Source organism: Paramormyrops kingsleyae, chromosome 18 (genome assembly GCF_048594095.1).
Source record: "Paramormyrops kingsleyae isolate MSU_618 chromosome 18, PKINGS_0.4, whole genome shotgun sequence".
NCBI classification, from domain to species: Eukaryota; Metazoa; Chordata; class Actinopteri; order Osteoglossiformes; family Mormyridae; genus Paramormyrops; species Paramormyrops kingsleyae.
Window position 1 is genome coordinate 25,116,165 of NC_132814.1, and position 23,484 is coordinate 25,139,648.

At 40.3% G+C, this 23,484-nt stretch overlaps 1 protein-coding gene across 2 annotated transcripts; it reads left to right on the forward strand.

Moving 5' to 3' along the window:
- Nucleotides 1–5,154: 5,154 nt before the first annotated feature.
- LOC111853892 (complement C1q-like protein 4) lies at nt 5,155–22,768 on the forward strand. 2 transcript variants are annotated; one of them, XM_072701871.1, is made up of 4 exons: nt 5,155–5,274; nt 5,615–5,702; nt 6,370–7,952; nt 21,148–22,768. In XM_072701871.1, exons 3-4 carry the CDS (start codon nt 7,425–7,427, stop codon nt 21,325–21,327), a joined length of 708 nt encoding a protein of 235 aa, XP_072557972.1. In that variant the 5' UTR covers nt 5,155–5,274; nt 5,615–5,702; nt 6,370–7,424; the 3' UTR covers nt 21,328–22,768. The 2 variants fall into 2 exon arrangements, with proteins under 2 accessions (XP_072557972.1, XP_023687058.1); XM_023831290.2 differs by lacking the exon at nt 5,155–5,274 and having other exon boundaries at nt 5,553–5,702; nt 6,370–6,505; nt 6,715–7,952.
- The last annotated feature ends 716 nt before the right edge of the window (nt 22,769–23,484 follow it).

Genomic DNA, 23,484 nt, shown 5'->3' on the forward strand with positions numbered 1-23,484 from the left:
CACTTACAAAAGAAATGTGGTCAAATGTGTCCCAGACCACCTCGGCACGTGGTTTGCGTGATTGGATTGCACTGCATCTTGGTGGTCATTTAAACTTGTCCATTTGCGATCTGATCACCCAGAGAGCATTTTAGAACCAAGTGTAATCAAGAACTGTATGCGTTTGCCAATATTGAGGGTTCTTTTCAGTGTGTAAAAACTGTAAACAGAAAATTTTGTAAAGGTATTTAATCCAAATTACTGAAGCACCACCGAAGGTGGGATTAAACACAAAAAACAGGTGATATTTTTTTATAAAGAGATATAGCAAAATTCTCATATTGTGTAATAAATACCTGTTGGTTTTAATGTAAGTAAAACTTGACGAACTTTTTTTTACAAAGCCACTGTTATCTTTTCCATTGATTTATTTATGGAAATATATTTCAGAGATTATGGAGTTTGTTTTAGCTGGTCAACATGAGAAGCAGTAAATAAGATGATACAGCATGTAGTGTTGAGGGGTCTGGTTTGTGCTTCCTGTCTTCACTTTAGAAGGTTGTGACCCTTGAGATTTAGTGGAGCAGTGCTGCTAAATTATTCAACTGGCACATCATTGCTGTGTTCTCTAGAGAAGGCCGGGAAGGCCTGCAAGCTGCTTGACTGGCATTTGCACATAAAAATTGGCTTGGTGATTCCCCATACACCATCACTGTTTAAGAATAATAGTACAAGGACTGTTTTCCAGATGTCAGGGAGTGGCTTGATGATTGACAAGGGGGATTATGATAATATGAATAGCACCTGCTGTCAATGTGACTCACATGCTCAAAACGACCGTAAAAATGTTAAAAAGTTGACATCCTTCGACTGAATTCTACATAAAAGTTACTTATTTTACAGCAATGTTTCTTCATAACCACATCAGGCCTAACCAATAGATAAGGTTAAATTGTTAGTATTACTACTAGCATGGACTGAAACTTGTCATCCCAACCTAGGAGCAGGACAGCTAATCATTGGGAATCAACTGCACCCAGGACCAACATCTTAAAAGAGCCATGCTTACCTGAGTGAGTGATTCTTGTTCTCTGTCCTGTTTCCTCCTCAGCCCTGATCCTGATTGGCCTGCAAGGTTTCACCCTGCTTCCTGACGTCCAGGACGCCACGTGTTCAGCCCCCCTGTTGCTTTCGTCCTTGAACCCGAGGCATCAACCCCCCCCCCCCCCCAAGCTCTGGAACCTCCGCCCAGCCCAAGCACACTGACTTGGTTGTGGTTTCTGTTCACTTGTGTAAACAGAGGAGTTAACCTGTGTGAGTGTTCATTGCAGCCAGGGATTTCAATCATGCAAACCTTATATCAGTGCTTCCAAAAAAACACACCAGCACGTTGATTTTCCAACAAGAGGAAATTATACTGTAGACCTGGTTTACACGACACAGAAAGGAGCATATAGATCTTCACCCCTCCCTAACATTGGCTTTTCTGACCACAGCACTGTTATGCTAATACCAGCATAAAAAGGGTGAAAGCAATTAAACCAGTTTGGAAGCAGGTACAGATGTGGCCTGCTTTAACACCACAGACTGGGGCACGGTCAAGCAGGCAGTCACTTACAATCAACAAACCAACCTCCAGGAATATACAGAGACTGTCATGGCCTACATCACCAAATGCATTGACGATGTGACACCAGGACCATCAAAAATGGGCTGATCAGAGGCTATGGCTGACAGAGGAGGTTCACAATCTGCTGAGGGACCAGAACACTGCCTTCAGAGCCAGTAATGCTACTGCCTAGATTGCAACAGTAAGCCTGATGGCTATTAAACACTGGAAAACTTGATTTGCTAGTGCCACTATTACTCCCTTACTGTTGTAGTTATCATCGCTGATCCTTGTTTGTTCTGTGCCTTTCTACATTTCAGGCTGTAGGAGACGGAGGGAAACGGCCTAGAGGTCCGCTCAAAGATTTTTAACACTTCCTTGAGCCAGGCTGTTGTCCCCGCATGCTTTAAAGCCACTGCCATCAACCGTATCAAAGAAGGCATCTCCATCCTGTTTCATAGACTACTGCCCTGTCTCACTGACCCCCATTCTTCCCAACACCCTGGATCCCTTTCAGTTTGCATGTTGGGCCAACAAGGCAAGATGATACAATCTCCTCTGCTCTCCACTACGGCCTTACCCACCTGGATCTAAAGACTCTCTTGTGACTCTCAATGTTGTTTGTAGACTTTGGCTCAGCATTCAATACCATCAATCCTCAACAGCTGATATTGAAACTCGACCGGCTGGGACTAAACATCTCTCTGTAATTGGTTGCAGGACTTCCTCACTGGGAGACTACAAGCAGTTAGCAACAATACATCCAGCACCATCACACTGAGCACAAGGGTGCCCCAAGGATGTGTGTTCAGTCCCCTGCTCTTCACCTTGCTCACCCATAACTACAGCACCAACCTCTTCTTCAAGATTGAGGATGATCAACTTTGCTGGGTCTCATCAACAACAATGATGAGACCAACTATAAGAATGAGGTAAACCAACTAGCCTTGTGGTGCAACAGCAACAATTTCCTCTTAAATGTCGACAAAACAAAGGAGATTATCATCGTCTTCAGGAAATCATGCACCCAACACCCCCCACTGATCATAATATGGTACTACTGTAGAGCGGGTGAGAAACACCAAATTTTTAGGGGTGCAAACCTCAGAGAACCTCTCCTGGTCGAAGAACACTGCATCACTGGCAACGAAAGCCTAACAGTGCCTCTACTTCCTCCACAAACTAATGGGTCACCTTTACATTCCTCCTCCCCAAACTGACTAGGAAGGACATCGGTCTTGTGGTTCTTCACCCCTGGTCTGAAGGAGAGCAAAAAATTATATCAAGTAAAGAAACAGAGACCATCTACCTTGACAGAAAATAAGTTTTTTTTTGGATCGCAAATACTGAAGGAGAATGGTTCACAATAAAAGGAAAATGAGTAAACAGTGGATTTGATAGTGGAACTGAAACATGAAAAGTAATGCAGTTTCTGTATTGACACCAACTGTTAGTATTTTTAAAGTGTTTGTGCTGCCTAATTTCACTCTAGATGGTTGGCTACACTAGGGCATAACAACAAACATCTCACAGCTGTCCAAGTATGCCGGAGCATGGTGGCAACTTTTACATGAAAAAATACAAAGAAATTACATCATTCGTATTAATCCCATTCAATCATAAGGACTGTTACTTAATGTAACTGTTAATTCGTACCCATTTTTTTTTTGGTGGTTACCAATTCATTTAGTCATTTTAAAAATATTCAAATGAATACATCATCCTGGTAAGCTAATTTTTAATTTAACGTCGAATACACAGTCAAACCTCCCTTATCCGGGCAGAATGGGACCGAGGGATGCACGTAATGCATGAACAGTACAGAACAACGTATATGTACATGTGTACACATACAGACTACATGATATTTATGAGGTGCAAGGCTTATAATAGGATGTTATTTCAGTCTGAGCTAGCGAATCATCCCGTTTCATTCTTGCAGTGGTTATCCAGTTTTTAACCAGCATCAAGTGAGCTGGATGATTTATTCTTTACTCTTCCAAATATCGCCTACCGTAGACTTAGCCACTCCAAAATGGTCTGCAACAACTCTGTGTTATTTTCCTTTTCGTATCTCTGTAATGATATCGAGCTTCTTTCAGACGGACATGACACTACGCTTCCTTTTTGAAGCCATGCATTTCGCACAGTTTTACGCGCCTCTGTAAGTTCAGCTCCGCCCACAGCCTCGTCCTCTAGTTCGCTCTCCATTCGACGTTCGCTCCGCCTCCACGTGCAGACTCCGCCCCCACGTGCAGACTCCGCCCACAGCCTCATCCTCTAGCTCGCCCTCATTAGACGTTCGCTCCGCCTCCACGTGCAGACTCCGCCCACAGCCTCGTCCTTTAGCTCGCCCTCCATTCGACGTTCGCTCCGCCTCCACGTGCAGACTCCGCCCACGACTCTCCATATGCGGCATTCGTCACTTCCGTCTTCCGAATGTCCGATGTCTCGGGAGCTCTGCTCACTTATTTTGATTAATTTATATGATTACTGTTGTTGGTTTGCTTTTCTTTGATGGATATTGCTGTGTATGATTTGTTTGGTTTATAGGATTTCTGATTTTCGCTTTGGTTTACTTGCTATTTGGTTTTGAACTCTCGCCCGGTTTTTGGTTAACGTCTTCACGCGCCCCTCGGACTTTGACGCTTTGATCTGTGTGTGTGTGTGTGTGTGTGTGTGTGTGTGTGTGTGTGTGTGTGTGTGTGTGTGTGTGTGTGTGTGTGTGTGTGTGTGTGTGTGAGAGCGGGTTTACCTATCCTTATGGGGACATAATGTCCCCATAACGTGATAAATATCCGTTTTTTTTCCCTTATGGGGACCGGTTTCCTGGTCCCCATAAGGGAAAACTCTATTTTATAAAAATCGGTGACTGCTATGAAAAAACAAAAATGCAAAAACTCTTGTATTTTGTTAGGTTACTTATGGTTATGATTAGGGCAGGGTAGGGGTTAAGGTTGTCATAGTTAGCGTTAGCATTTTTCCCATTGAAATGAATGAGCGGTCCCCATAAGGATATGTTTACCCTACATGTATGTGTGTGAGGTGCATAGGGAGCTTGTGTTGTATGCCGTTGTTTGAATAGGGAGTAAGGTATAGAATTTGTCGTTGTGTTTTTTGTTTTCTCTGCACTTAGATAAGTTAGCTTTGGGTTGCGTTCAGAGGCTGGATTTTGTTTTCGCTATAGTCACTCCTGAGTCCTTTTGCATCGGGTTTATTTGTTCTGTGTCCGTAGCGTGTCAATAAAAACAGAAAAATATATTTAAAAAATACCCCTTTGTCCACATGTGTTCCCTTGTCCATCGCACCCTGTTGTTCCCTTACTCTACGTCCCCTTCCCCTATCACTCTGTTACGCACCAACCCTAGACTGTCCGGATAAGGGAGATTTCACTGTACATGAAATGTATATTTCCCTTGGCTAAAAAAATGCCATGGAAAAAATTGTTTTTAAACAAATCTGCATTTTAAAATCCTGGTTTAATCGTGGTTATGCTGCCAGAAGGCTACGCTGAGCAGCAGGTTGATTCCAGGGTCAAAGACAGCAGTACGCAAGAACAAGGTGAAGCAGGAGACACTGGAAATAACCTAAAACCAGCGAGGCAAAGGGCAGAAGCGACGTTCTAATGCCAGAGATAACTGTCAATTCAAGTAACCTTCAAAAGGAATGGGAAACATTAAGTGCAGGTGTGAAGTGCACTCCTAGGACAGTTTGTATCAAGCTTCTACAAGCAGGACTGAAGCCCCATAAAGCAAGGAGGAAGCCTTTTATTTATGAGAAACATAAATAATATATATGTTATTAATTATTTTTTTTCCACAGACGCACACACATAAATTGAGAGATGAGTGAAGCATGGTGTCTTAATCTTTTCCCGCGGCTGTGTGTGTGTGTGAGTGCGTGTGTGTATAGGCAGCTGCTGCATCCATCATATAACTCGGGATTTCTCCACAACCTGTTTTACTCTTCCACGCTCTCCTTGGCTCAAGTCGCTCAACAATATATCTGCGTGCGTTTCTGTTTTAGACGAGCCTTCGCGTGTTTGCAGCGCGCTGGCAAGAAAGGAAGGAGACGGGAGAAAGATCGTCGCTACGTACATGCAGACAGAGAATAGGTAAGACAGTTTGTTATCCGTTTAAAGTAGTATGTATGCTTGGTAAGAGCGATTTGGTGCGTGAATATAGGAGAATTATGCATAAGAAATGAATAGAGGTAAATTTAAACCAATTCATAAAATATATCTCTCGTTTCTCATTTTTTTCTTAAAACAAGTAAAATAGATGTGTCATTTTACTTTTATACTTAATATAAATGCATCTCTTTACAATTTGAACAATATAAATAAAACAAACGCACGTTTTGGTTTTTTTTATTGAAATGATAACTATTTGAATAGCCAAGATCTAAGTAAATATTTTTTATAAGCTTTTAATATATACGCAACATTCATTTCATTTTACAAGATGTAAAAGTGAGGGCCTGTTTACATCTAAACATTTAGGCACTTGTGGATTTTCTTTTCTTTGATGATTATACTTGCCTAACGGAATGGCTTAGGCTTGTCTGTCTTCCTATGTGACAGTGCAGTTGTGGAGCGATTATTCTCTTCATTACGTTAATCGCTTTTTATAAAACGTATAAATATGAACAACGTTATTTTAAATATATATTATCTATACGTGTATAAAAGCTACTTAATTATAATATTTAATATGCAACAATTAAGAGCGTGGGATTTCATTAATAAGCTCCTATTTTTCCTCAACGTGTGGGGATTTAAGGTGCCACAAGATGTGCTATTATGAAGGATTGAAAGATAAAAAGTAAAAGACACTCGACTGAAGAATTCGGCAACAACCATCATCAGAACTGTACTTTGCTTCGGACTCCAGCAGGGCTTCTGCCAAAAACACTGAGGTGAAACAGTGAATAATCTCGCAAAATATTTTACAATTTTACTTTTTGGTTTTGTTTTCTCCCCTTTTTGGAAAAAAACACGTCCAAACGGATCCAATGAAATGAATTCATGTTTGTATTGTAATCTGTAACTGGTAATTTAATACGAACAATATCGAAATAGTAACGGTTTAACACGATCCCTATCTCAAGGGCTTTTCTTACCCCAGATCTTCTTGCTACAACCAACAATACCCCAGTACCTTTGGCTGGAAAGGAAATAGCAGATATCTCACAAAGCCTGAAAAAGACAATATCAAGGAGAAGTTGATGCTGGAAGTAGTAGAATAAAGAGTTGTGCCTTTTAAAGAAGTTAGCAAGTGGACAAGGTAAGATAAGGAAATGGAGAAATGGAGATTTTGTCACACTTAACTGAGGATTTTTTCCCATTGATTTTTGCAGCATCTCACAAAACAAAAGCCAGATTCTTGTGCAGAAAACATCCATTTTCCCCATTTCCCTAAAACAGCTTGCCTCACTATTTCTTTGGTGTTCCCACTTCTCCACCTATTAACCCATATTTTTGTCCTTTACTTTCACCAGACCTTTACAGGTTGTCTTATCAGTCCTCAATCCATACCTTTTCTCTTCACTTTCATCCTCAAATTTTCACCCCCCTTCTTTGATACTCTATATTTTCTCCCTGTTGACATTTTATATCTCTTCTTTTAGCTATATTTTTCTTTAATTCGTCTGCCAATTCCATGTCTCATTCCTCCATTTCTTCTTTATCTCATATGATGGTCTCTGGGCCACTCTGTGCACGTGGTTAGGTCCAGCCAGCACCATTACGTCCCAAGGCGAAGAAATCTTTTTCACGCTGGCTGCCTCCTGGCTGAGTTGCCGAAAGCATACCATTGGGGCTGCTGTAGGTGTAGCCATGGTTCTGGTGCTCTTAGTTGCCATTCCCCTCTTGGTTCACAACACAAAATCAGGAGGTCTCGGTAGTGGCACCCACTATGAAATGTTGGGGAGTTGCAAGATGGTGTGTGACCGATACACAGTGACACAGAACAGCCAGGAACTTGCTGCAGTCTCCCCAGCACCGGATTTCATAGGCCGAAGGGGGAAGCAAGGATATCGTGGACCTCCAGGCCTCCCTGGCCCAGCGGGGCCCCCTGGAGAACCAGGCAAGCCCGGCCCACCTGGACTCCCAGGACCTGGCCCTGGTGGCTACACCCATACTTACAGTCCAAAGATCGCCTTCTATGCTGGTCTGAGGAAGCAGCACGAAGGCAGTGAGGTGCTTAAGTTTGATGATGTAGTCACCAATGTGGGCAATTACTATGAACCCACAACCGGAAAGTTCACCTGCCCCCTGCCTGGCACCTATTACTTCACTTACCACGTTCTGATGAGAGGAGGGGATGGAACCAGCATGTGGGCAGACTTGAAGAAGAATGGACAGGTTAGAATGACATACTGAATGTGTCTGTGTACTTCTGTGTCATTTTACTGCATTTCTAGTATTTATATGAATATTTTATATGGCAGACATCACTTGTCATGATTCTGTGTCTGTGATTTTGATTGTGATTGGCTGTGTTTTTGTGTTCATTTCTCATGTCTCAAGATCAACTTCACAATTTCATTTGTGATCCATGAGTTAGTGAGTATAGTGATGTTTTAGTCAAGCAACAAATGCTGTTTTTCCATTAGTAAACTAAGCCAGAATAGAATCAAGTCAGTATATTTATGGCAAAGAAAACCCTGATTTGTTAGAGACCTTGAAGTCGTTGAATAACTCATAGCACTACATGACCACGCAGGAAAATCATTCCTTTTTCATGCTGTTATATCAAATACCAAATTCTTTAAAGCCTTCCTTCCATTTCATCCCTTTCAGCTTCAAATAATAATTATAATTCATTAGATATGCCACCTTTTCCCCACTATAAATACAACATTATATAACAGTAATTATATTATTTTTCATTTAGTTATTGGCCAATATTTCTGATGTCTGAGAAGATAACCAATTGGAAGATGGATGAACGTTTCTTTCTGAATATAAGATAGCAGTGGAGAAACAGCATAAATATACATGTGATTAATGAATATGGGTGTTTGCATATCCTCTACCAAAGGTAGCTGGCTGTCAACATGTGCACAGGTAAAGGGCTCTAGGGCAGGGCTGTCAGTGAGTGTTGCAGTATGGAATAAAAGGTGGACAGGAAAAAGGTGGACGATTCACTTGCGGCTCAGAGACTAAAGGGGTTTTATTAAAGAAAACAGGACACACTGGGGTAAACTACAAAACAAAAGGACCACGAGAGGTCAGAACTAAACAGGGAAAAAAAAACACTGATTAACAAACTAAATAAACCATAACACGCATAGGGGGCAGAACTTGGGAAATGAAGCAGAACAACATTAGCACAGGCATCCAATTCACAGACATGCAACTACAATAAACCATCAACAAACAAAACCAGAACAGACACTTAAATACACACAGAAACTCGGGGCAAACAAGGGATAGGTGTAAATCATAAATCAAAAAAACCAATTACAACAGGAGCAGGACACTTAGCAACAGGTGGAACAATTATCAAGAGTAGAACTAGGGAATACTACAAACACTAAAACTAGAAAACCCTAACCAACACTCTGGGAATACACTATGATAATTTCGAGAGCAAAATAATACAAACTAGACCAGAAGTGAACAGGGGCCTGAACTACAAAGCGGGGTTACTAGCTTATCGGGGTAAGGATTTAAGGTAGTCTGGGCAAAATGTAAGTGAACGAATATCAAGTCCATTTAAACTGTGGTACCTTCATTCTGACAAGTTACCCTGATAAGCCAGTAACCCCGCTTTGTAGAACAGGCCGCAGTAAAACAGCAAGGCAACCTATAACTGGGAAAACAGAAAAGAAAACAAACACTGTAGAACAAAACCAATAAATATAAATAAACAGATGAGAGTGGTCCTTGACCAGCCTCAAACCCATAATCAGAGGGTTACAATCTATACCACACACTCAGCCCAGTGTGCTAAGCAGTAGTTCAGAGAACAGGTAAAGCACACTAGGCATTAGACACAATGGGGCTGAAAGGCAAGAGACAGGGAGGAGAACAGGATGGTGAGAACACTGGTACTCAAATTTATAAGATGAACCAGTGACAGGGTCTGATAGAGAAATAGTAGTTTCAGAGAGCTGGGTATTTAAGATCTGCTCTAAACTAAGTAGTCACTGAAAACCTTATACAGTAGCTCCCCTTATATGTGCAAATGATACGTTCCAGGGCCCACCATGGATAGCCTAAAGTACACAATTTTAATGTACTTACATGTGGTAATTTATAAATTATGCAGAGTAAGAAATTACCAAAATTAAATTCAGTAATAAGAAAGTACATTATACATTATTATACAGTACTGTACTCTCTCGAATGAAAGGGATTCTCTCAATTTAGCTCAATTCCCTTCAAAAGAGATGACAAAATGAAAAAACATTGTGTATCAAGGGATGATGGTGCAATGTAAATTATGCTTTTTTATAGTCCTTAAAGGACAAAGGCACAATGAAAAAGCATACTGTTATACATTTCACCATTTTATTTTTGACCACGGTAAACCATGGATAACTGAAACGAAAATAAAAATTAATTATCCAACAACAGTGCAAGAATTCCATTGCAATGATCAAAGGCAGACGAAGCCTATGAAGGGTAAAATAATAATAATAACTATTGCTGTTTGATGGACTTTGCACTACAGCCTATTATTGATAGCCCTCAGCAGTGTCAGCACCCAAAGACGTTACAAAAGATTATCCCATTAAAGCATCAGTAGAAAATATAAGAAATGCACATTTCAGTGAATAACTAGATGTAATAAAATGCTATATTTTTAAGAGCTGGTAGATGGAGGAGGTTGGTTGTTGGAGTGGAATGATAGTTTGTGATTTTATACAGTCAGGTGGCAAGTGATGTGACACCGTAACCCAACAGCCTATACACCGTGCACCTAATGGGTTAAGCAGCTAATGTAGGGTGGCTCTGAGGTGATTTGACACCTAGATTGACAGATTCAGCTTTTTAAAAGACGAATAAAGTTTTATTCTGTACACCAGAAAAAAAAGGTACATCTCTAGTACAGTTATGTTCCCTGAGATACTAACAACATCAACGTACCCCAAATGGTACACAAATGTTCCTCAGCATCCATTTCTGTACTTTAAATTATACTAAAAGGTACATTTATGTACAGCTAGGGTACAACTGGCAGACCCTTGAGGGTACAGCCTCATTGACAAACCAAGGGTACAAAGTGGTATTTCTTCTGACAATATTTTAGCATTAGCCTGTAGTGTTTGTGCTGCCATAGACCAAGGAGATCTAGGGAGAAATTTGTACATCAAACTCACCTGCACTGAACTGCTTTTCTGCTTTTTGTGCCTTTTGCTGCTTTTTGTGCCAACATTGCTGCTGTCTGTGCAGTGAAGCACAGGTGATGTGTCTTTCTCTTTCTGTGTGGTGCTGAAGCACAGGTGATGTGTCTTTCTCTTCCTGTGTGGTGCTGAAGCACAGGTGATGTGTCTTTCTCTTCCTGTGTGGTGCAGAAGCACATGTGATGTGTCTTTCTCTTTCTGTGTGGTGCTGAAGCACAGGTGATGTGTCTTTCTCTTTCTGTGTGGTGCTGAAGCACAGGTGATGTGTCTTTCTCTTTCTGTGTGGTGCTGAAGCACAGGTGATGTGTCTTTCTCTTCCTGTGTGGTGCTGAAGCACAGGTGATGTGTCTTTCTCTTCCTGTGTGGTGCTGAAGCACAGGTGATGTGTCTTTCTCTTCCTGTGTGGTGCAGAAGCACATGTGATGTGTCTTTCTCTTTCTGTGTGGTGGAGAAGCACAGGTGATGTGTCTTTCTCTTTCTGTGTGGTGGAGAAGCACGTGTGATGTGTTTTTCTCTTTCTGTGTGGTGCAGAAGCACATGTGATGTGTCTTTCTCTTCCTGTGTGGTGCTGAAGCACAGGTGATGTCTTTCTCTTCCTGTGTGGTGCTGAAGCACAGGTGATGTCTTTCTCTTCCTGTGTGGTGCAGAAGCACATGTGATGTGTCTTTCTCTTTCTGTGTGGTGGAGAAGCACGTGTGATGTGTCTTTCTCTTTCTGTGTGGTGGAGAAGCACGTGTGATGTGTTTTTCTCTTTCTGTGTGGTGCTGAAGTACAGGTGATGTGTCTTTCTCTTTCTGTGTGATGCTGAAGCACAGGTGATGTGTCTTTCTCTTTCTGTGTGGTGCTGAAGCACAGGTGATCTGTCTTTCTCTTTCTGTGTGGTGCTGAAGCACAGGTGATGTGTCTTTCTCTTTCTGTGTGGTGGAGAAGCACGTGTGATGTGTTTTTCTCTTTCTGTGTGGTGCTGAAGTACAGGTGATGTGTCTTTCTCTTTCTGTGTGATGCTGAAGCACAGGTGATGTGTCTTTCTCTTTCTGTGTGGTGCTGAAGCACAGGTGATCTGTCTTTCTCTTTCTGTGTGGTGCTGAAGCACAGGTGATGTGTCTTTCTCTTTCTGTGTGGTGCTGAAGCACAGGTGATGTGTCTTTCTCTTTCTGTGGTGTGCTGCTGCTGTACAATACTGAGTAGTGTATTGTGTTCTTTTAGGTCTTGTTTGGTATCAATGTCTTTAAACAACAGCATAGATATTCTCTTTCCCCCCCCCCCCCCCCAATATGAAAAACTTGGGCCCAGCCATCAGATTTGTTCTGGTACTGACATCGGACCGCAGTCAATTAGAATACTACTGTTACTGGTTGACTCCTCAGAATTGCTCAGCTAAGGTAATTTAACCTTAACTCACAACATCCGAAATGTCATTGCATAGCTGTCAGTATTTCAATATGGTCCATAGTGATCCAGTACAAAATTTACCAGACCAGTACCAAAACAGATTTCTGAATCTATGGAAGATACAAGCGGTTTTCAGTGCTTTATACTACAATTACGAGAAAGAACAAATTCTTTTAGAAAACTGCAAGTATACATTTATAAAAGAGGTCACTTTATTTCCCATGAAGCCATGGTTCAAAGAGGCTTATGGTATGGTGACAAACTGGGGGAGAAACTGCCAACTGTGATCCACACATCAGAAACTGAAAAACAATACAAATCATTATTAGCAGAAACAAAATAAACATTGTTCTATAGTTATAAACTGCAATATACAGTGAAAATATACCAAATCATGAAATTTCACTAATTTCTCCTTTTATTAGTGTAGGGAAAAGTAGACAGTTTCATTAGTAGCTATAATGTGACCTTGAATACCAATAGAGGGCAACACATCTGCAGAACCTGTCACTTTACACCTGACAAAAATAAAAAAAGGAACACGTAACTGACAGAGCTTGTCAGCCAGTCCTCCAATCCCAGAAGACTAATTAATGAAAGAAAGAGTCCGCTCAACAGAAAACTCCACAGGAAGGAAAAGCACAGATTAGGTGGATTGGTTGAGAAAAATTAAAGACCCTGTGAAGCTTATGCATAAGGTCTGTATGGGGTCACACACAAACGTGTTGTATCCCCCATGCTCATATCCAAGGCCAAAAATGGCATAGATATATACCCAGGAAAAAAAGAGAAAAGACAAATATAGTATTTTCTCTCCATGTGAGTAAAATTAGCGCAGCTCACCATTTCACTGGCAAATCTATGAAACTTTGTACTACTTTTAACACTGAATGAATTTTGCAGTGGTGGTGAATCAGAAGTCTGTTTTTGTTTTTTTTTTAAATGAATGTGAAAATTATTGTGAAAAGAGATCAGAAGAGACGTTTTGCCACTCATTAGGTTCGTCTTGTACACCAAGGTATTGTCATTCCAGCCATCTCCCCCTGTTAAATCATTCATTGCTTTTAGATGAAATATCGTACCCTTCCCCCCTCACCCTAAAATGAACACTGATTCCCCATTAATTATTTTTTCATATAATTCAATTATTTAACCAGACATAAACTCTCTTATCAGAATATCTTCATTGTCATTGTAATAGGTACAACAAAATCAGGTGCAATCCTTGCAGCGTCAAAGAATTATTAAAAAATTATATTAAAAAAACACCTTATTGCACATGAAAGACATATTGCACGTGATAGTATGTATTGCACTCAAGTTGTATGAAGGTGATTGTCATCCAGCGCCCTGATCGCGACAGGGTAGAAACTACTATTCAGTCTGTTAGTCCTTGATTGATGCTCCTGTATCTTTTGCCGGATGGCAGCAGTTGGAATACATCATAAACGTGGTGTAAACGGGAGTCTTTTAGGATATTGGCATTTCTGCAAGAGTGCATAAGGTTTCAATTGCCCTAACACCTTACCCTAAATCTTACCAATTTCAAACATAATCTAGCTCAGCTTTTCCTCTAATGGAAAAAATGCCCATTAGTAAACAAACATCACTGACTGTAGCCAATCCTTTGCATAAATTAAAAAAAAAAAATAATAATAATCAAAAACAAAATCAAGATTTGAGGTTGTCCTGGAATCTTAGAAAATGACACAAAGTCCCCACAGGAATTGCTATATTTACAAATGGGCTTTGTCTGTTTGCTGTGATGCATTCTGTGAATACAGAGCTAAGGCTTTATTTTAATTGTGTGAACAGCATGATGACATTGCTGTGTCGTCCAGGATAATCATTAAAAGGTTATTTCTGGTCCAAGAAACCACAAAATTCAGTTTGGTTGTATAATTCCATACTTATTGGTGATCATACTTGTAGAAATTTCACCTAGGTCATACCAGACAGTCACTTACAGAGCACCGTCAACCCCTCAAGCTTTTTTCAGTTTTAAAGCTTCATTACTCCCAGTACTACAGGGTGTATGTAAGTCCCCAGACAGGTCACCATGAAACCTGAAACCTTTAACTTGTAATAAACTTGTAAAAGATGGAGGGTAGCATACAAGTATACAATTTACATATCATGTAGATCAGTAGTATTCATAAGTGTAGTACATTAGTACTACTAAGACCCACTTCGCCTTCTGGGGCATAGGCTATCAAAGAGGTCCTGAGATTTTCTTTACAGCTCCCTCCATGTATATCCCATCCTTCTGATGTCTGCCTTGAGATTTTGGCATCAGGGGTTTCTGGGTCACTCTCCCTTCTTGCCTTGGCAATTCCAGGATGGGACCTGCCCAGTGATGTTGTTTGCAGGCTTGCAGAAAGTATTTCCAATCCTTTTCTCCAGTAAGGTTTGTTCTCTAACAAAAGTCATTGTTACTGATTGCTGGATTGGCATATCTGGAGGATCCTTCATAACTGTCAGTGTCACAGCAGAGCATGACAGAAGGACTAACCACAGACTGGCAAGTAACACATATAATAACAACTAAAGATCAGAGCAAAGGCAGACACGCGTATACACAGGTAACTAAAATTAAACAAGAAACAGGTGCAAGCCATAGGTGATTAACCAAACATTTGTGACTAGGAGTAACAAGACACAGGTGAGGGTTGTTAACAATCACGAAGGATTTAAACACGAGGAATGGGATGGTAAGCGACACCTGCAGGTCAAGTAGGGAAACAACAGGCAGGGCAAGGCAGGCCAGGGCAATGCAAGGCAGGCCAGGCCAGGCCAGGCCAGGCCAGGCCAGGCCAGGCCAGGCCAGGCCAGGCCAGGCCAGGGCAAGGCAAGGTAGGCCAGGGCAAGGCAAGGCAGGCCAGGGCGTGGTTGTTCTCCATGTTTCTGCTCCATAAAATAAGACTGCTAGTGTTAAACAGCCTGACCTTGGTTTACAGGGGTAGTTCTTTGGAGCTCCTGATACTTCTTGTGGATATTCTGGTCTTGCTTTGCCCATCCATGCTCTTTCATAGGCACCTCGCCTTGCCTGTTAATTATGTTGGCATGGTAGGTAAAGGACTACATATCATGTTTTTTTTATTTTGTCACCATCCACTCTGACCGAGTCTGTATTGTTAGTCAGCCTTGGGGATTTTCATCTTTCTTATATTAATCATCATCATTTTCCTTTTGCTTCTCCTGGTGAGGGTCATGATCTCTTTTTTTAATGTTAAGAAAAATTTGTGCAGCGGTTGCTGCCACATCAGTCATGTTCTCTACATTATAATATGGGATAATATAGTATGGGATGAAAGTGCCAGGTCATCTGCAAAGTCCCAGTCCAAGGTGTGCACTGGATTCTGTTCCTCTACATTATAATATGGGATAATATAGTATGGTATGAAAGTGCCAGGTCATCTTCAAAGTCCCAGTCCAAGGTGTGCACTGGATTCTGTTCCTCTTCTGTGATGTGGATGATTTCATGATTCAGATGTTCCTCGTGACGCTAACAAGCTAGGCTGGCACACCATCATATCAGAGAAGTTTTTAAAGAGTCCTAACAAAAGCTTTTTCATAAACAATGAAAATGATACCAAGCTGTCAATATAGCTTTCTTATCAGCAGTAATGTTTTTATTTGCATTCCTGTCAGCTTTTGCATAATTCTCCAGTTCCCTGATTTTTTTTTCAGTTCTTGTTCTACTGTTGTTCCTTGATTTTTTTTCTTTCCCTTCCTCTCATGCATTTATGCTGGTATTTCTTGGACCCAAGTACTCCCTGGCATGTTATTGTCTCCAAATTCCCGATCTCCTTGTTGTCAGATGTCTCTTCATCAATTTTTGTAGACCATACTTATAAAACCTATAGAAATGTAGAACCACTTCTGAGGGACATCCATCCAGTTTCTGGGAAAACTTCAAAAGCTCTGTGTTACATTTCTGATGTATAGCTGTTAATCAAACCCATTTCTCCTGCTGCCTCAGCTTCACTCTTGCCTCTACAGCTGCCTCAGCTTCACTCTTGCCTCTACAGTACTGGTCCTGAACTTGTCTCTTTACTGTTACTGCCTCTAGTAATCTGTACCTTGAATTTAGCACGACATTATTATTATTTTTTATTATTTAAAAATTATAAAAATTATTAAATAATTCTTCCCCTTATCTGATACAAGCATTACATAACTAAGAATGAACCTTCAGTTCACCAGCATTTGAAATACAAATTCCTTTCATTAGGGAAACGGCATCCGCAGTAGACACAAAGGCTCTGCGAGTTGCACTGAATCTGAGGATGAATGGAGTGCCGGTGAGACCTTGCTGGACAGGGACAGACCATTACTTCCTTGTGTATAATAAACCATCCTAGATCCTGAAAAGTAACAGACATAAAAAGTAAAAAATGACACTATTATGTACCGGCACCTATCATATTATAATCTGAGGCTTCTACTGTCTAAAGCAGTAGTGGAAAGAAAAGCTATAGTATGTATATAGGCAAACTGTATGTATTGTGTTGTATAATAAAAGTGGTCAAGATAAATAACAACTGAATGGTGTAACAACAACTGGTTAAAATATGCTGGATCTTGTAACATTTTTCTTCTGCAATAACTGATATAGTATGTATCCATAATTATGGTCTAATTAATGAGCTGCAGAGGCCTAATTTATTTAAAAGACTGGCTTGTCATATTTGAAGGAATTGATTCGGTTAGCATTCATTAGGTCTGGAGTAAAAGAGAGTCTCTCAGAATGAAAAGCAACAACTACTCAGAGTTATAGTTAAGGTGTTAGTGTAGATTTTAAGGTACCATCAAACAGAAAATACACCCGTAACATGCAGACATATAGCGTCAAACCCTAGCAATGTAACATTTTTGTGATTTAAGCACGTTCATGCTTCTCTGTTTACAGTCCTGTAAAATACCGTGGTAGGTAAGTAAGCCTTTTGGCTACAATCTTCTACTTAACATGTCAGTCAGGCACAGACTGGAGGTTGTGCAAATAAGAAGTTGCATTTTATATGACTTAAGTGTGGTAGAACCAAGCCTTTGAATATATTTTGCGAGAGAAGGATGTTGTTCAGCTGCACACATAAAGTCTAATACTCTATGCGAGCTTCTTATGTGAAATTCCTCGGTCCCTTGTTAATTTATTTGCCACAGTAAATCAATTTGTTTGTGTTGTTAACCCCCATTCCCTGGACTCCTTGTTGGTCACAGTCTTACATATTTCACTGGTAATTTCCAAAGTCCTTAATCCAGACTAACATACCCATCTTCTGCCCATACCTTCAGTCTTTCTCGTTAGTTTTCTTCTTTGCATGTCACACACTCCTTTAATAGATCTCTTAAAGGTCAAGTTCTTTCACCCTGCAGCAGTAAAAATGTCAGAACGTGTTTCATAAAGACCAGTGTCTGTGTGGAAAAAATATCTGCCTGGAATTAGATGCAGACAGACTTCCACAGAAGTATAATTAGCCTTTATGGGGAATGAGCCCTGGCTCCTACCTTTATTAACACATTTCTGTAAGTAAATGCTCTGTCAATTAAAACAACGGAGACCAACTTTCAACAAGTGTTTAAAAAGGGGCTATAGTTTAAAATAAATAGTGGACTGGCCAGAAAAATTGCTTATAATCCTAGGGCAGGGGTGGGCAGTCTTATCCGTAAAGGGCCGGTGTGTATGCAGGTTTTTGGGATAACCTTTAGGTCAGCTGCTCAAACCCAGGTGTGAGGATTCTTCAGCCAATCAGTCCTCTAATTAGGGAGTTGCAGCAAAAAGCTACATACACAGCGGCCCTTTACAGGTAACATTGCCCACCCTTGTCCAAGGATGTCTATGGACTTCCAATTATACCGTGGCTTTGGCAAATTCTGTTTTCTTATTGGTTCAGAGATGTCATATGGGTGTTGATTATTTTCATGTAACCACACAGGTCATTCCAGCAGCCTAATATCAGTTTTATATTAATGTGCACTAATTTCAATCAACATTGCGAATATGTTTAAATAACCACACAATAGGACTACCATTAAAAAATTAACAAAACTGAGCAACACAATTTTCCAGTTCCCTGAAATCTGTGTTTTGTTCATTTATATTCATTTTCTCTAGTTACTCTGGTTTTGGGAATTGTAATACATAAGGTGATTATTAATATATAAAATTATCAGTTAAATTTATTTTAAAACTATTGATCCAAATATGTGTATCTTTGACTATATACATTAAGTATAAAGGACTGTCTCTAAAAACTTAACATCTCTTTTACAAAGGAAAAAAAAAATCCCTTTAGTGGTGATCTGTCACATTACTGGATAAATTGACTCAATCCCTTTATAAACACTTGGTATTCACTTGGTATTCCAGGCGTATTACTGCATTTCAGTGAAACCTCCTCACTGTCATTTTGGAGTGTCAGGACAGTATATTTCCAAACTGCAGTCACGCTTGTCCCATGTCGCTGTTTAGTCCTCTGGAGACAGGAAGTCCATTTCCAAAAGTCTCCATGTCCAATAGGTTCAATTTCCAAAGCCCCTTCAGCCCCCTTGTGCCACACCTGCTACAGTCAAAGCCCCGTAGCTACTTTTACCTTGTTTCCATTCCCAGGTCTCTCTGGATCACTGGCAATGAATTCTGTCTGTTTTATTACCAGTGAATAAACTGTAAAAAACAAGACTTCATACAGGATCATTAACAGTTAATGTAGCAGATGCTTTTATCCGGAGTTACTAAGAGGGTCAGCCGGTCCGTGGAGCGACTGGGGTTAAGGACCTTGCTCAAGGGCCTAATGGCAAAATCAAACTGCCAGTTGAGGGATTTGAACCAGTGACCACACTACCCCCAATTCTATTAATTCCTCAATTATATCAAACCAGTACCAGCCATCTTCACCTCTTGATATCCGCATCACAGCATCCAACTGGCATTCATGCTATTTACCTCCCTCCCTTCCTGGTCTGTTGCTCTTCTTATATTGCTGGCTCCATATAAAATGGAAGGTCAACCTTCCCATAATGAAATGCCCTGGCCCCTTGCTCAGGGCCCAAATGGAGATCAAGTCAGCTCAGGGTGGCACAGCAGGCAGAACTACACTCCCATTTCGATATTAATCAACATAGTGGTTGACATAAAGCCTGTCGTATCCATATCTCTGAGAGAACAAGGTCTGTTTCACATAATCTTTACTTTCACATAAAATGGGGGAAATGTGTGCACTAGAAGCAAAGGAGGTTAAATTAATGCAGCATCCGTTTCCAATGTAATGTCAGCACAGACCACACACAGACCACACACAGACCTCTCCTTTTGTTAGTTAGCTGATATTTTGTAATTGTCACTTTATAACTACCTTGTTACAGCCAATTCAATTGTTAATTTTCTCACCGTGTTTTGTTTTCATGTGTATTTAAAATGCATGTGTATTTTATGCAATTGTGGTTGTTTTGCAAGCATTTGTATTTATCATGCCTTCTGATTTCTTGTTGAATTTAATCTGAAATGGATACACTACAAATACTGTGTCATTTTATTTAACCACAGAATTCTGTGGCCTTTATTAATCGCAGTTGCTACAGAAAAGGAAACCATTAACGTACATGTATCACTGTGTAGTTAGTAATTACAGCAGCCAGTAACTTCTGAAGACTGCAAAGCCTGATCCCAGGAGAGCAACTGCCTCGCGCTGTTAATCAGGCTGCTTCGGCCCGACAGGAACATGCTTGGCCTGCCGACACGCTACACGTCAAAAGCAGACTCCGTGACCAGCCTCTCATTTTAAGGACAATGGCTATATGGATAATGCTAGTGGGAAGGGCCTATTGGCAGGCAGACCCAGACTAAATAGCAAGGAAGGCCAGTTTTTGCAAGTATATCTGAATAGCCATAAAATTCACCCAAAACAGGGAGCACCATGCACCTATGAAAAAGAATGGATGAAAAAGCAAAAAGGCAATGTAATGGGGTAGGGCTAATGATTAGCAAGCACCATATCGCCAGTACCTGATAAATATCTACTCTATTTTTTCCACCTTGGATTTAGAACTAGTGTGTGATTGTGGTCGGGTGTGCTAGTAAAGGGTTTACTGTCAAGAATTGTTGTTGTAAATCATTGTGGTTATAAAAAGCACTTTGTTGTTGGGCTTTCGAGTGAGGGAGGGTATAATAATGAACTAGACAACTATGACCTGAGAGAATGGCCCTAGCAGTCAAAGACCATTTTGGTTCTCAGTGGTGTCACTTGGCTCCAGCAGAGGGGTCTCTGGGTCAATATTGAGCGACTCACATTCTGCATATAAATGTAATTGCTGTCTGTCTCGCTTCACAACCACTCAATATTATGCAAATCACATTGTTTTGAATCACGCAGAAGTTACTTAGAGTTACAGACGTTTTCCTATAATGAAGCAATAGTGTGGAGATTCTCGGTTTGGAACCCACAGTGAAGGGCCTTGTGTCAATTCTCAATGTATAATGTCAGAAACAATCATTTTTCTCCCTTTACATCATCCATGTAATCAGCATTTAAACAACTTTAAATTTGCAATATAGTTAACTGCAGCAACATCGTTGAATCACTCATTTTCCCTGAGAAAGACAGAAATATTGAACTGAGATGAACAGTCTTCCGCCTATACTTTCAGAACAGTAGAGGTTACAGTAAGGTGTCCCCCAACCAAATTAACAACATCTGAACATAATAAATGAATTTTCTTCATCTAGGAACCATTAACTTATTATAATTATTACAAATAGCTAAGAATTAAAAAGAATCATGACACCTAATTGTCTTCTGTTAATTTCATGCTCTCAGGTGAGGGCCAGCGCCATCGCTCAGGATGCAGATCAGAACTATGACTACGCCTCCAACAGTGTAATCCTGCACCTGGACGTGGGCGACGAAGTGTGTGTGCAGCTGGACGGGGGCAAGGTCCACGGGGGAAATACCAACAAATACAGCACCTTCTCTGGATTCCTCATTTACCCTGACTGAGCCCGTCCCCTTTACCAAAATGAGCTACACAGAGACTGCTGGATGCTCAGATCTGCAAGCAACACACTGCACATACAACACACCCATCTCACATTAATGCACAGTCAAGGCTTATAGAACCATGTCTAAGAAACCCGAAATGGCTTGTTAGCCAGATAACCCGGAATATTACAGTCAGGACATGACCCTCATAATTTGAGTGTGCAAACATCTGTAAATATAATCGTAGACATACCTGCACATACATAAGCTAATATATATAAGCTGATATATCTGCTTTATATATATATATATATCATATAAAATCACCTCAGACTCATGTCATATGATTTAGAAATTATGCATGATGAGGTCTAATTTTTTGAGTGCAATTTCAAACTTAAATTTAAGTTCACTGAAGCTACACTGAGGCAGGAATACTGAGCTTAATTTCTGGATATGGATGGATGGATGGATGGATGAAGTGACTTCTTTGGCTGCCAATGTGGAATTGTAAATATGGCAGGAAAACTGGGGCCATAGGAATTCAGATTGAAGATAAGTATCATTCCAGCCACCTTGCAACCTGGGATGGATTTCCAATATGTCTAATGACACTGCCCAAGAAAAAGAATTAATTTATTGATTGTACCAACAAATGCATTTCATCCAACAATTAAACTCAATGAAATATTTTACTATATAGGCATAGTTATGATACTTGGAGATGAGAGGAGATACTTTGACAGACGTGATGCAAATCCTCAAAACACACACAAAACAAAAAACTCTGCAAATCCAGTCACAACACAATGGAAGTGAAGCCACAACATGACACGACAATGAAACGAGACAGACCATTTGGGATGGGCAGTATATTCAATGTTTGCAGTATGACAATATATTTTCAAAACGAGAACAATACTGTTTATATCAACATACTCTTATTGAGTGTTAAAATTAGGGCCCTATTAAAGATTTTGAATTGACACCAATAGAATTCCTTCCTGTTTGTAAGCAACGTGAGAGCTTTGGTTGTGACATTGCACAGAATCCCAGATTTCACGGCTAAAATCAAATCAAGTTGTTCATCCGTTGTGTTGTGGCTCACTTCCCTTATGTTTTGAGGATGAGCTTGAGTATCACCTTTTTAACTATTTATTAGCAACATATTAGCTAATGTAGATCATGTGTTGTCATTTGATTAAAGTATTTTAAGAATTTGTAGCACACTGTCGCTAATGGGCCACTGTAATATATTCCTCAGTTTCAACCACAAGTGTTTGTCTGCACTGATAGCATTTAATATCTATTTAAAGTTATGTTTTCTGATAAAAGTACAGATTGTTGTCTCTGTGCTATGCAAAGTGAGCTGTGTAATTGATGAAAAAGGAAAGAAATAAAATACTTAACTGCCTTCCTCTGCTTTATCCTAAATCAGCATTCAATCATTTGTGAATATTTGCTTACTTATAACAACCTGCTGCTACGGTCTCGCTAAGGGTTAAAAGCATACTACAAAACATGTCATCCAGTACAGGATTAACGATATATACTCAAAGTATCCATGAAGAATCCTGTGTATTTTGTTAGTTCGGTCATTCACCGTGAATTTTGACATTCTAGGGAGAGATTTACACTCATAATATCGATCAATGTGTTACACCCTTTCCATAATTCCACTTCTAAAGGTTTATTGCTGAATACAGGGCAGTTTAGCTTTACCTATAGTAAATGGGTTAGCAACCACATGTTAAACATTTATGTGACTAAAATTACAAGCTAAAACTTTCTATATTTTGTATAAGATCCAAGATGCTGCCGTCCAAAGGCGTCGTGCTACGAATCTCTCTCATTATTTTGTGTGTTTTGTTGATTTTTAGCATCTTAACAGATGTAATTTACTGTTGTATTGTCTAGTACCATTACACTGTGCTGAACATTAGGTGCAGTGTTCCAGTGATCCTTTACATTCCCGATCTACCTGAAGAAATTGTTCGAAATGCTACAGTCGGAGCAAGCAACAACACCCATCGTCAGACCTGGAGGAAGAGGGGGTGGCAAAGTGGCGTGCTAGCTATGCTGTAACAGCATTCATCCAGCACTCCCATACCCACTCTCCTCATGACTAACCTCCAAGCTCCACTGCACATGGATGGATCTCCCACCAAGACAGTC